Source organism: Salvelinus fontinalis, chromosome 17, assembly GCF_029448725.1.
Source record: "Salvelinus fontinalis isolate EN_2023a chromosome 17, ASM2944872v1, whole genome shotgun sequence".
NCBI classification, from domain to species: Eukaryota; Metazoa; Chordata; class Actinopteri; order Salmoniformes; family Salmonidae; genus Salvelinus; species Salvelinus fontinalis.
In genome coordinates, this window is record NC_074681.1 from 18,958,053 (window position 1) to 18,973,514 (window position 15,462).

A 15,462-nucleotide genomic window follows, 5' to 3' on the forward strand; every position below is an offset into this window, starting at 1 on the left:
GATTTTGGCCAGGTGGGACGCTAATGTCCCACCTATCTCAGAGAGATTTTATGAGAGTCTTCTAAATGCCCAACATGTAAATGTAAAATAAACACTTGCAAAGTACACTGCGTATTATACTAATGAGCTCCACCCCCAAACAAGACCAAATTTGGTTGACCAAATCTGAACCAATCATAAATGTCTGTGTTTAAAGAGTTTGGACAGTACAGTACAGCACAGTACATGGCAGTACAGTAGAGCATAGTTGAGTAGGGTCCAAACTTGCCAAGGATGTTAAAAGGTGGTTGAAATATGGTCAGTCCGCCCTGGCCTTGATTTCAACATCCACAGATGGCCTTGATTTTAGCGTCCATAACGTCTACAACGTCCACAAACATAGACGTCTATGTTTGCGTCAAATCAAAGCTGATCCGGACGGGACCAAATCTGAACCAATCACAGACGTCTATGGTTTTGAACTTTGTGGATATTGTGGACATTGAAATTAAGGTTGGTCGATACTGGATCAAAACTGTACGTCTGTGGATATTGAAATAAAAGTCAAATGGATGTCCGGCTTCCATTATAATTGTCTTTTTCTTGCTTTCAGATGAATCGACTTGTGGTTATCAATGCGGCTCTATTTGTCCTCACTGCTATCAGTGCTGCAGGCGGTTGTAAGTGATTGTTATATTATTTTGTTGCCCTGTGACTGTCTTCGACTATTATTTTTGTGACACTTTGCATAACTTTTTCCCTTCTTATCAGCGTGGTGTTACCATGATCCTAGTTGTAGTAAGTATTGGTTTTACCCATTGGTTACAGTGTATTTTTTATTCACAAATTGTACATGAAGCATTTGCTTTGAAATGATTGTGATGGTGGTGGATAACAGACCATATAATTAATGTGTTAGCACATAATGTGACCCTTATAAACATACGGTACATTGACACCATGGTATGATTGATTATATGTTAAGGTGACACCACTTGGCCCACCATTGCCACAGAACAATGCAATGGATCGCGACAGTCTCCCATCAACATTGTCTCCGCATCGGCAGTGGTTGATGCAACCCTGACAACCTTCACCTTCACCAAATACGGAGACAATTATACAATGAAGAATATCAAGAACACTGGCAAAACTGGTGAGGAGAATGGATGGATGTCTTGCCTCTCAATCCATACACTCAAAGTCTACACTTGAGGAAAATTCCTGGTTTGGTACATACAGTGCATTATTCAGACCCCTTGACTTTTTCTACATTTTCTTATGTTACAGCGTTTTTCTAAAAAAAATTCCCCTTATCAATCTACACAATATCCCATAATAAACAGAAATTTTTGCACATTTATTTTAAAAAACAATATGGAAATATCACATTTACATAAGAAGTCAGACCATTTACTCAGTACTTTCTTGAAGCACCTTTGGCAGCGATTACAGCCTCGAGTCTTCTTGGGTATGACGCTACAAGCCTGGCACACCTGTATTTGTCTTTCTCCCATTCTTCTCTGCAGTTACTCTCAAGCTCTGTCAGGTTTAATAGCTGCACAGCTATTTTCAGGTCTTTCCAGAGATGTTAGATCGGGTCAAGTCTGGGCTCTGGCTGGGCCAATCAAGGACATTCAGAGACTTGTCCCGAATCTACTCCTGCGCTGTCTTGACTGTGTGCTTAGGGTCGTTGTCCTGTTGGAAGGTGAACCATAGCCCCCAGTCTGAGATCCTGATAACTCTCACAGGTTTTCATCAAGGATCTCTCTGTACTTTGCTCCATTAATCTTTCCCACAATCCTGACTATTCTCCCAGTCCCTACCGCATCCCAAGGCATGATGCTGCCACCACCATGCTTCACCATAGGGATGGTGTCAGGTTTCCTCCAGTTGTGACGCTTGGCATTCAGGCCAAATAGTTCAATCTTGGTTTCATTAGACCAGAGAATCTTGTTTCTCATTGTCTGACAGTCTTTAGGTGCCTGTTGGCCTGCCATGTGCCTTTTACTGAGGAGTGGCTTCCGTCTGGCCACTCCAACATAAAAGCCTGCTTGGTGGAGTGCATTAGAGATGGTTGTCCTTCTGGAAGGTTCTCCCATCTCCACCAAAGAACTCTGGATCTCTGTCAGAGTGACCATCGGATTCTTGGCCACCTCCCGACCTAGGCCTTTTCCCCTGATTGCCCAGTTTGGCCGGGCAACCAGCTCTAGGAAGAATCTTGGTGGTTCCATACTTCTTCCTTTTAAGAACGATGGAGGCCACAGTGTTCTTCGGGACCTTCAATGCTATAGAATTTTTTTGGTACCCTTCTCCAGATCTGTGCCTCGACACAATCCTGTCCCGGAGCTCTATGGACATTTCCTTCGACCTCATGGCTTGATTCTTGCTCTGACATGCACTGTCAACTGTGGGACAGGTGTGTGCCTTTCCACATCATGTCCAATCAATTTAAATTACCACAGGTGTACACCAATCAATTTGTAAAAACATCTCAAGGATGCTCAATGGAAACAGGATGCACCTGAAGTCAATTTAGAGTCTCATAGGAAAGGGTCTGAATACTTATGTAAATAAAGTATTTCAGTTTTTAATTTATAATACATTTCCAAAATTCAAAAAAAATGTTTTCACTTTGTCATTATGGGTAGTGTGTGTAGATTGATGAGGACGTTTTATTTATTTATTATATTTTAGAATAAGGCTGTAACTAACATAATGTGGAAAAATTCAAGGAGGGATCTGAATACTTTCCAAATGCACTCTATGTACCAAACATGGAATTTGTTAGAAATTGAACCAATTCCTCTCGTTTTGTTGGTGTTTTCTTTCTTTCAGTCATAGTCAAGCTGAGGAGTGGAGTCCAGATTACAGGTGGGGCACTGTCTGAGGCCTATGACAGCCTGCAGTTTCACCTCCACTGGGGGAATGGTACCTCAGTACCTGGGTCGGAGCACACAGTCGATGGAACACGCTACCCCATGGAGGTATGGGAGGTTCAACACAACATTACTGCGTTCCGATTCTCTAACCTTCTCCAGAAGTGTCCCCTCATTCACGCCCCCTCACTCTTTCATGGATTGATGCAAGCATGGCTGGAGGGAGTTTCCACTATATTGCAAACACTAGTCCATTCCTTTTAAATTCATGAAAGGAAGTGTATGAGTACAGTTATGAAGCAGGGTAGAGAATCTGAATTTAGCCCATGTTACATGGGGTGACACTTCTCATACTGATGCACATCAGTGGCGGTTGGTGCCGTTTAAGATGAGGGAGGACGATTAAAAACATTTATGAGCATGGCCTTGTTTCTATTACAGCATATTGGATGAGTGTCATTCATATTCCATTCACCCAGCTCAATGTAACATCGATAGGTTTAGGCTACTACATGATTCTCAATTGTTCCCTATACACATCATGAGGTTGCTATAATCTAGCCTATGAATAAAGTGTTTACAACGTACAGTAGGTGCACAGGTTATTAAGAGAAAATGTTGAGATGTGACAGACAGTGACACATTCAATACTGCCTTGCACACGCTTGCCTGTATATAGCTGATCTAGGGTGTAATCCTTAGTTCAACAGTTGCAAACGAGAGTTTCTATTGGATAAATTCAGGTATGTTTATCCCTGTTTCATTCTGTTTGCTTCCATTTAAGAAGCATTTTTTTCAACAGAATCGGCAGTATAAATACACCCCTGATCACACATCAACACAGTTCACTTTCAAAGCAGCCACATAAACAGCATGACTCATTTGCTCATTGTATAATTCCTTTGCACATCTACGTGCTCTCCTCCTCTCACCTTTTCTATTCGCTTGTGGACTTCAGTGGACAACACATCAGCTGTCTGTAACCAGGCGAAAAAACCTTTCCAAGAAAAACCTTAATATCATAACCGCTAACCACTACAAACAGCCTACATCGTTGTCACCATATTAGCTAATGTCATAGTCAACATCGCTACTAGAACTAAAGCATTGGTAAACCTGCTGCAATCATGCAGTACAGTGTACAGTCAGAAAGCAGTTTAGAAGTTACAATAAATTAATAAAACCAAAAGCTTACCTTGACTTGGAAGAGTTCCAGTGTTGGATAGCCATAGCCAGCTAGCTAACATAACATCCCTCTCTGTTTGAGTAGATTTAACGAGCTAGCTGCATTTGCTAGCTAAGTAAGTGAAAGTGAATGTGATTTTTTTTGGAAGAAATAGCTAGCTTCCTCGCTCTCTCTCTCTTTCTTCTCCTTCATTTTTGAAGAAATGTTTTTGTTCAAAGCTGTTCAACTATTGTCTTTCTCTCTCTTTGAGTCAACTACTCCCCACATTTTATGCACTGCAGCGTTAGCTAGACGTAGCGTATGCTTTCAGTAGGAGATTCAATCTCTGATCCTTTGATTGGGTGGACAACATGTCAGTGCAAGAGCTCTGATAGGTTGGAGGAAATCCTCCAGAAGTTGTCATAATTACTGTGTAAGTCTATAGAAGGAGGTGAGAACCAGAGGAGGAGGAAAACTAGCTGTCCTTTGGCTACACCATGGTACTACCATAACGAGTGCTGTTGAGGCTAATGTAGACCTGCATTGAAAAACTGTGCGTTTTAATCAATTATTTGGTGATGTGAATATACTGTATTGAGTATAGTATTAACTAAAAAGGATAACTTTTTAAATCTTTCACTCTTTTTATTTTCATGAAATTCACTGAGGAAGATGGTCTTCCCCTTCCATCTCTGAGGAGCCTCCACTGATGTACATATACCATACTGCCATGGATCAATGTCAAGTTATTTGTTTAGGCTTAGTACAGTTTGAATTATCCCCCCCCCCCAGCCAAACTGCAGCCACGCAACTTGGTTTACTAGAAAACTGACGAATGGGTAAATGTAACCGCTCTCAGATTTTCATAGATAGTGCAATAGTCTGACGGTTGTACTGAATTTATGAGGCATTTATAAATGATATTCCTCAAAATCAGGGGGCATATATATATCATTAATTTAAATGACCTTTGAAAAGCTTTAAATATGGCAGATTGTAGTCTACCTTTTTTAAATGTATCATTACCACGTTTGAATTTTCCAATGGATTTAGATAACTTTTTACATCAACTGTTATGCTTCACTTTTCAGTTGCACATAGTAAATGCCAAGTCTTCGCACAAGGGTAACACGACCACGGCCGTTACAGACAGCACGGGACTCGCTGCTCTTGGATTCTTCATAGAGGTGAGTGGATCCTTTAACCTTCCTAGAAATGGCATCCATTTTTCCATTTTAGATTGGGCATTTCAATGTTTTATTGCTGATTTTTGTTATTAAAGTACATTTTTTGCAACAGGCCATGCCGGGCAACGTGACGGGTTCACCAGCAGCCTGGAATACTCTGACATCATACTTGGCCAACATCACACTAAAAGGTGAGAGGAGAGATTTGACTGGTTCTGATTTGATCAAGAACTACTTCCTCAAAAGAAAGTTTGGAAGAGGGATTTGTTATTCTCTTTGAATTCAAAATTAGTGATTTTATTGTTCAATTTCAGTAGCATATGATTTTAGTATATGTTTTTTCTTTCTTCCTTCGTTAAGATGACATTGTGAACATTACTCATGCTATTTCATTGGATGAGCTCCTGGAAGGGGTGGACCGTACCAAATACTACCGTTACAATGGATCACTGACTACTCCAAATTGCAATGAGACTGTGGTTTGGACCTTGTTCAAGGACCCTATCAAAGTCAGCCAGGACTTGGTGAGTTTGTGAAACAATTTCACCAGAAACTGAATAATATTTCTACCTCCTAGAATAGTTTAATATATATATATACGGTGCCTTCGGAAATTATTCAGACCCCTTGACTTTTTCCACATTTTGTTACAGGCTTACATTTTGAAATTGTTTTTTCCCCTCAATCCACACACAATACAAAAAAGAAGAAAAAAAAAAAAGAAAAATGGAAATATCACATTTACTCAGTACTTTGTTAAAGCACCATTGGCAGCGATTATAGCATTGAGTCTTCTTAGGCATGACGCTACAAGCTCGTCACACCTGTATTTGGGGAGTATCTCCCATTCTTCTCTGCAGATCCTCTCAAGCTCTTTTACGTTGGATGGGGATCGTTGCTGCACAGCTATTTTCAGGTCTCTCCAGAGATGTTTGATCGGGTTCGAGTCCGGGCTCTGGCTGGGCCACTCAAGGACATTCAGAGACTTGTCCCAAAGCCGCTCATGCGTTGTCTTGACTCTGTGCTTAGGGTCGTTGTCCTGTTGGAAGGTGAACCTTCGCCCCATTCTGAGGTCCTGAGCGCGCCGTAACAGGTATTCATCAAGGATCTCTCTGTGCACTGCTTCGTTCATCTTTGTCTCAATCCTGACTATATCTCAGTCCCTGCCGCTGAAAAACATCCCCACACATGATGCTGCCCACCATGCTTCACCTTAGTGGTGGTGCCAGGTTTCCTCTAGACGTGACACTTGACATTCAGGCCAAAGTCTTTAGGTGCCTTGTGGCAAACTCCAAGCGGGCTGTCATGTGCCTTTTACTGGGGATTGGCTTTGATCAGATCGTTCTACCATAAAGGCCTGATTGGTGGAGTACTGCAGAGATTGTTATCCTTCTGGAAGGTTCTGTGTTCTTGGGGACCGTCAATGCTGCAGAAATGTTTTGGTACCCTGCCTCACATCTGTGCCTCGACACAATCCTATGCCAGAGCTCTACGGACAATTCCTTCGACCTCATGGCTTGGTTTTTGCTCTGACATGTACTGTCAACTCTGGGACCATATATAGACCGGTGTGTGCCTTTCCAAATAATGTCCAATCAATTGAATTTACCACAGGTGGACTCCAATCAAGTTGTAGGAACATCTCGAGGATGATGTTTTTAAGGCTGTAACGTAACAAAATGTGGAAAAAGTCAAGGGGTCTGAATACTTTCTGAAGGAACTGTGTATACATATACTGTATATAGACACTATATATTAAAAAGTATTTGGACACCCCTTCGGCTATTTCGGCCACACCTGTTGCTGATAGGTGTATAAAATCGAGCACACAGCCATGCAATCTCCAAAAACAAAAATTGGCAGTAGAGGGGCCTTACTGAACAGCTCAGTGACTTTTAAAATGGCACCGTCATAGGATACCACCTTTCCAACAAGTCAGTTCGTCAGTTTTCTGCCCTGCTAGAGCTGCCCGGTCAACTGTAAGTGCAATTATTGTGAAGTGGAAATGTCTAGGAGCAACAATGGCTCAGCCGTGAAGGGGTAGGCCACTCAAGGTCACAGAACAGGACCACCGAGTGCTGCAGTGAGTAGCACGTAAAAATCATCTGTCCTTGGTTGTAACACTCACTACCAAGTTCCAAACTGTCTCTGAAAGCAACGTCAGCACAATAACTTTTCATCTGGAGCTTAATAAAATGGGTTTCCATTCGAGCAGCCACACACAAACCTAAGATCACCATGAGCAATGCCAAGCGTCGGTTGGAGTGGTGTAAAGCTTTCCGCCATTGGACTCTTGAGCAGTGGAAACGTGTTCTCTGGAGTCACGAATCATGCTTCACCATCTGGCATTCCGATGGACTAATCTAGGTTTGGCGATGCCAGAACAACGCTACTTTCCCCAATGCATTGTACTAAATGTAAAGTTTGGTGAAGGAGGAATATTTGTAACATTTTTAAAATTTTAACACTACTGGTCCTTTGTACTGTAGCTCAGTTGGTAGAACATGGTGCTTGTAATATCAGGGTAGTGGGTTCATGTCCCTGGACCACTCATATATAAAATGTATGCATTCATGACTGTACAGTGATTTGCAAAAGTGTTCACCCCCTTGGCGTTATTCCAATTTTGTTGCATTACAGCCTGTAATTTAAATAGATTTTTATTTGGATTTCATGTAATGGACATGCACAAAATAGTCCAAATTGGTGAAGTGAAATGAAAAAAGGTACCTCTTTAAAAAAACATACTTTTTTTTTTAAACGTAAAAGTGGTACGTGCATATGTATTCAGCTCCTTTGCTAAGAAGCCCCTCAATAACATCTGGTGCAACCAATTACCTTCAGAAGTCACATAATTTGTTAAATAAAGTCCACCTGTGTGCAATCTAAGTATCACATGATCTGTCACATGATCTCAGTATATATACACCTGTTCTGAAAGGCTCCAGAGTCTGCAACACAAATAAGCAAGGGGCACCACCAAGCAAGCGGCACTATGAAGACCAAGGAGCTCTCCAAAAAGGTCAGGGACAAAGTTGTGGAGTGTGGTGGAAGAATCAGAATTAGTTGTGTAACATAGATAATTAAGATGTCTTATCTGCCTAATATGCTTATGTGATATACTTGTTATTAGAATGTATCCCTTCGGACTCTGGTGTTGGCAGTTGCACTTCTTCCCTCAGCTGGGGCTCAGTCACCTGGGGCCCAGAGAGGGGAGAGGTCAGGCTTGTCTTTTACATGTCTCTGGTGCTATGCAGAATATCAGAAAGGGAAGAGGACAGAATGGAACATTGTCTTCATATGTGAATGTGTCTTTACCTATTCTTAAACCATGTGAAGGGATGGCGTGATTAATGGGGAACCAATTACTTGTCTCCACAATGTCTGTGCGCCAGTCACTCTCTCCTTTGGCATTGGGGATGTGTGTGGTAGTGTCTGGAACCATTGTATGTCATCTCTGATGTTGCACTTATCCTGGGATAGTGTATGACCTAGAGGCTCACTACCCTCAGTGAGCTTGTCCAGGAGTGGGGTCAAGAAGGGGTTTTATTTGAGATGGGAGTATCTGGAGTTGACAATTGTTTTATGCCATTGGATGAGTTGGTGTTTTTGTGCTATGAAGTACCAGGAACGAGAGTGGAACCTCTGCTTAGGGGCCAAACTGAACGATAATTTATGCTATCTGGCTACGGGATACTCAATTCTCATTAAAAAGTCTTACCTTGTGACCCGTTCAAAACATCTGTGATTTGTTATGTTGACTAGGGGGTGGAACTTGGCTATGAAAGACCTTTGTACTTTTGTCTCGCCGCTCTCAACGAATTATCAAAGAGACGGTGATACGTCAAGCCATTGCTATTGCAAAGTTCTCACTATTAAAGATTTAATTTAAGTGTAACTCTGACTTGTGTGATAAGTTTCTCTCCTCATTTGATAGTAAAGAAATTAACCATTTTTGTCCAATTCAGGGGGGTATTCCCTTACCCAAACTGCTGTCATAAAGTTGGAAGCACAGAATTGTCTAGAATGTCGTTTTAATATACTGTATAATAGTATATGCCATTTAGCAGATGCTTTTATCCAAAGTGACTTAGTGGCTTGCGAAAGTATTCACCCCTCTTGGTATTTTGTTGCCTTACAACCCGGGATTAAAACGGATGGGGGTTTGTATCATTTGATTTACACAATGCCTACCACTTTGAAGATGCAAAATATATTTTATTGTGAAACAAACAAGAAATTAGACAAAAAAATGAAACTTGAGTGCATAACTATTCACCACCCCCCCCAAAGTCAATACTTTGTAGAGCCACCTTTTGCATCAATTACAGCTGCAAGTCTCTTGGGGTATGTCTCTATAAGCTTGGCACATCTAGCCACTGTGATCTTTGCCCATTCTTCAAGGCAAAACTGGTCCAGCTCCTTCTAGTTGGATGGGTTCTGCAGGTGTACAGCAATCTTTGTCATACCACAGATTCTCAATTTGATTGAGATCTGGGATTTGACTAGGCCCTAACAAGACATTTAAATGTTTCCCCTTAAACCACTCGAGTGTTGCTTTATCAGTATGCTTAGGGTCATTGTCCTGCTGGAAGGACTTCTAGTCTCAAATTTCTGAAAGACTGAAACAGGTTTCCCTCAAGAATTTCCCTGTATTTAGCGCCATCCATCATTCCTTCAATTCTGACCAGTTTCCCAGATACTGCCGATGATTAACATCCCCACAGCATGATGCTGCTGCCATCATGCTTCACTGTGGCGATGTTGTTCTCGGGTGATGAGAGGTGTTGGGTTTGCGTCAGAAATAATGTTTTCCTTGACTGCCAAAAAGCTACATTTAAGTCTCATCTGACGGGAGTACCTTCTTCCATATGTTTGGAGAGTCTCCCACATGCCTTTTGGTGAACACCAAACGTATTTGCTTATTTTTGTCTTGAAGCAATGGCTTTTTTCTGGCCACTCTTCTGTAAAGCCCAGCTCTGGAGTGTACGGCTTAAAGTGGTCCTATGAACAGATACTTCAGTCTCCGCTGTGGAGCTTTGCAGCTCCTTCAGGGTTATCTTTGGTCTCTTTGTTGCCTCTGATTAATAATGCCCTCCTTGCCTGGTCCGGGAGATTTGGTGGGTGGCCCTCTCTTGGCAGGTTTGCTGTGGTGCTATATTCTTTAAAAAATGTTGTCATGGATTTAATGGTGCTCCGTGGGATGTTCAAAATGTCTGATATTTTTTTAAAGCCCAACCTTGATGTGTACTCTCCTGTGGTGGTTAATTTCTTTACTATCAAATGAGGAGAGACAAACTTATCACACAAGTCAGAGTTACACTTAAACTAAATGAAGCAGTCAAATTAGCGGTCTATTTTCGTTTTTGACCTTTATTTAAAAAACATTTGCGGACGTCTAGTAAGGGACTGTACATTTTCAAAATGGAGATCCTCATCAATCATACAGCAAATGTCATTTGCGTCCCTTATAGAAGCAGTAAAACTGGCCTTCTTTAGACTACTTGAGAATATGGAGCATCAGCATTTGTGGGCTCGATTACAGGCTCAAAATGGCCAGAAACAAAACTTAATTCTGAAACTCATCAATCTATTGTTCTAAGAAATGAAGGCCATTCCATGTGAGAAATTGCCAATAAACTGAATATCTCGTACAACGCTGTTCCCTTCACAGAACATCGCAAACTGGCTCCAACCAGAATAGAAAGAGGAGTGGGAGGCCCTGTACACAACTGAGCAAGAGGACAAGTACATTAGAGTGTCTAGTTTGAGAAACAGGTGCCTCACAAGTCCTCAACTGGCAGCTTCAATAAATAGTACCCGCAAACACCAGTCTCAACGTCAACAGTGAAGAGGCGACTCTGGGATGCTGGCCATATCTCAGACTGGCCAATAAAAATAAAAGATTAAGATGGGAAAAAGAACACAGACACTGGACAGAGGAAGAATGGAAAATAGTGTTATGGACAGATGAAGTTTGAGGTGTTCGGATCACAAAGAAAATTCGGGTGACGCAGAAAAAATGAAAAGATGCTGGAGGAGTGCTTGACGCCATCTGTCAAGCATGGTGAAGGCAATGCGATGGTCTGGGGGTGCTTTGGTGGTAAAATGGGAGATTTGTACAGGGTAAAAGGGATCTTGAAGAAGGAAGGCTACCATTCCATTTTGCAACGCCATGCCATACCCTATGGACGGTGCTTAATTGGAGCTAATTTCCTCATACAACAGGACAATGAACCAAAGCACAGCTCCAAACTATGCAATAACTTAAAATAAGAAGCATTCAGCTGGTATTCTGTCTATAATGGTGTGGCCAGCACAGTCACCGGATCTCAACTGTATTGAGCTGTTGTGGGAGCAGCTTGACCGTATGGTACGTAAGAAGTGCCCATGAAGCCAATCCAACTTGTGGGAGGTGCTTCAGGAAGAAAGGGGTAAAATCTTTTCAGATTACCTCAACAAATTGACAACTGGAATGTCAAAGGTCTACTTGGCTGGAATTGTTGCAAATTGAGGATTATTTGACGAAAGCAAGGTTTGAAGGACACAATTATTATTTCAATGAATAATCATTATTTATAACCTTGTCAATGTCTTGACTATTTCCTACTCATTTTGCAACTCATTTCATGTATGTTTTCATGGGAAACAAGGACATTTTTAAGTTACGCCAAACTGTTGAATGGTACATTTGGGCAGTCTTGATTTTAAAAAATTAACAGAAATGAAATGGTTCATTGGATCAGTCTAAAACCTTGCACACATTTCTGCCATCTAGTGTCCAGAATCAGAACTGCACTGGGGTGCAATAATACATTATGGCCTTTCTCTTGCATTTCAAAGATGATGGTACAAAAAAAATACCAAAAAATGTTTTTCTTTCTATTATCTTTTACCAGATAAAATGTGTTATTCTCCTACATTAATTTCCGCAAACTTCAAAGTGTTTCCTTTTAAATGGTATCAAGAATATGCATATCCTTGTTTCAGGTCCTGCTCTACAGGCAGTTAGATTCATTTTAGGCGAAAATGGAAGATCCTTAACCTGTCTAGGATCAGCGTGGCGCTAGCGGCACACCCCCCCCCCCCCCACTGAAAAACCAGTGCCGCGAAATTCAAAAAAAATATTTTTTTAAAATATTTAACTTTCACACATTAAAGTCCAATACAGCTAATGAAAGACACAGATCTTATGAATCCAGTCAACATTTCCGATTTTTAAAATGTTTTACAGGGAAGACACAATATGTAAAGATGTACATCTATTACCTAAAAACACATTAGCATATTCCACCATCTTTTATTTGTCCACCAACACCAGTAGCCATCACCAATTCGGCTAAACTAAGATATTTATAGCCCCTAACCAACAAAAAAACTCATTAGATGACAGTCTGATAACATATTTATGGTATGGGATAGGTTTTGTTAGAAAAAAGTGCATATTTCAGGTATATGGCATAGTTTACAATTGCACCCACCATCACAAATGGACTAGAATAATTACAATGAGCAACGTGTTTACCTAACTACTAATCATCAAACATTTCGTAAAAATACACAGCATACACGAATCGAAAGACACAGATCCTGTGAATACAGACAATATTTCAGATTTTCTAAGTGTCTTACAGCGAAAACACAATAAATCGTTATATTAGCTTAGCACATAGCAATTAGCAGCCCAGCATTGATTCTAGCCAAAGTGAGCGATAAAAGTCAACATCGCCAAAAGATATTAATTTTTTCACTAACCTTCTCAGAATTCTTCCGATGACACTCCTGTAACATCACATTACAACATGCATATACAGTTTGATCGAAAATGTTTATATTTAGCCACCAAAATCATGGTTAGACAATGTGAAATGTAACTCGGCTGGTCAGAATTTGTCCTTGCGCCACTTAGACAGTGATCTACTCTTATACATAAATACTCATAAACGTGACTAAAAAATATAGGGTGGACAGGGATTGATAGACAATTTAATTCTTAATACAATTGCGTTATTACATTTTTTAATTTATCCTTACTTTTCAATACAGTTTGCGCCAAGCGAAGCTACGTCAAAAAACATGGCGTCCTAAGCCACTAAAATGTTTCGACAGAAACACGATTTATCATAATAAAAATGTCCTACCTTGAGCTGTTCTTCCATCAGTATCTTGGGCAAAGGATCCTTTCTTGGGAGAAATCGTCTTTTGGTGGAAAGCTGTCCTCTTGCCATGTGGAAATGTCAACTACGTTCGGGATGAACTGAAAAGCGTGTCCAACTTTTCACATCGTTGCAAAAATAAATGTCACAAAATCGCACTAAACGGATATAAATTGCTATAAAACGCTTTAAATTAACTACTTTGTGATGTTTGTAACTCCTATAACGAGTGAAAAGATGACCGGAGAAATATAACAGGCTAAACTAATGCTTGGAACAGGAGAGGGTCGGTGTCTTCCACGCGCGTTACGCAGCAAGAAAAGACTTGCTAGCTAAAGGTTTTTTTCATTTGTAGGGCCTGTGAACGAGCAATCGAGCCCGTTGGAATCGTCATCACGTAAAGGCATCCAGGGGAAGACGTAAGAAGTGTCCGTATAGTCATAGCAACGACAGTGCCCGTTTAAATGACTTCAGAAAAGTGGCCAACGTTTCTCAAATCTGACTCCATGTCAGGGAAATTGCTGTAGAATGGGCTCTGTTCCACTTAGAGACAAAATTTCAACTCCTATAGAAACTATAGACTGTTTTCTATCCAATAATAATAATAATATGCATATTGTACGATCAAGGATTTTGTGGGAAGCCGTTTAAAAAATTAGCCACATTAGCATAAATAGTCTAAACAGCGCCCCCATCCCCAACAGGTTAAGAGGCAAACATATTATGTTTTGTTGACATTTGGGAGGTTTACTAACACATTTTTCTGCCGTTAAACTTTATATCTGACATGTACTTTAGGTTGGATGGAAACCTGGTCTATGTGATGTACTCTATTAATTGGCTCTGCAAGAAGTCATGAACATACAGATCCTGTATCTTAATTTGAGCCAGTTTCGCACAGCAGGAAAATAGTCCTGCATCAACGGGAAATATTAATTGTTATATGGGTTATACATGGACATTTTGTAAAGGGATGGTACATTTTCTTTAAGGAAAATCAACTTCGAAATGTATAAGTGGAAATTAAACTTTATAAGCCTTTTAAAATATTGAACACAGTACAAGTTTGCATGTTTTACTCTGCAGGAAAGTTCCTGCAACAACAGGATGATCAAATTAAGATATGGTCTCTGTACACACGTTTCAGAAATGTGTCTCGTTTTGATCCAATGCAATGACATAAATTAAAGTTGTTGTTTTTTGTGATCTATTTATTTTTTTAGACACCAATTTGCCTCAAAGTTTCAGTTGATTTCACGTTACTTCGCAGATCAACTGAAACTAGATGTTGAACTGACAGTGGGTTAAACCATTGGGCCAGCCTGATGTCACACTTATGTCTATGATCCAGTAATTAATTTACCTCTTCCACTCAGATTGATCTGTTCAGCACAAAATTGCACATTGACCACAACTCCACCTCTGACTTGATGACCAACGTCTTCAGAAACAAAAAGCCTGTCAACGGCCGGGTGGTGACAACCCAGGGCAGCTCATCCACAGCCCTGCCACCGTCGGGAGCCTCCACAACGAACTCCTCTCTGGGCCTCATGGCCCTGGTCTGGATGCTGCTGATGGTTTAGTTTCTATGAGTAACGCCTTACCTGAAGTGCACTGCCATGTCTCCATTAACCCTCAAGCTACCAACGTATTTTACATACGCCAATTACCAACTGGGGTCAAATTTACTCAAAGGCGAAACTATTGAAAAAAGCAACAATCATAGAAAAATACAAACTTATTAAAAACATCATTATTTAGACATGTAATTAATGTTATCTGAAATAAATAGTACTTATTTTAGCTACATTTTCTAAAAGAAAATATATAATGTTCCTTTATATAAAGTGCATTTTTTTTCCAAAGTACAATCCACATCATTTCCATGGTAGTACAAGGCCAATTTACCATAATGTGATAAAAGTATAATTTCATTTTCAGAATGTAAGTAAATATTAATGTTTTCATATTTATCTGGTAAAAACAACTGCCATTTAAAAGGGTAGTACACAAATTCTAAATATACTTAATTTTATTGACACAGTCATTCAATTCACTTCAAAAAGTGATCCTGAGAGACATTGACTTAACATTGC

General features: G+C 40.4%; 1 protein-coding gene across 1 annotated transcript; it reads left to right on the top strand.

Annotated features, from left to right (window-relative positions):
* The first annotated feature begins 592 nt into the window (after nt 1-592).
* Nucleotides 593-14,949, top strand: LOC129814585 (carbonic anhydrase 4-like). Its single transcript, XM_055867760.1, has 8 exons — nt 593-659; nt 751-777; nt 965-1,135; nt 2,818-2,966; nt 5,115-5,210; nt 5,323-5,401; nt 5,571-5,734; nt 14,743-14,949. The coding sequence occupies exons 1-8, from the start codon at nt 593-595 to the stop codon at nt 14,947-14,949; spliced, it is 960 nt and encodes a 319-aa protein (XP_055723735.1).
* The last annotated feature ends 513 nt before the right edge of the window (nt 14,950-15,462 follow it).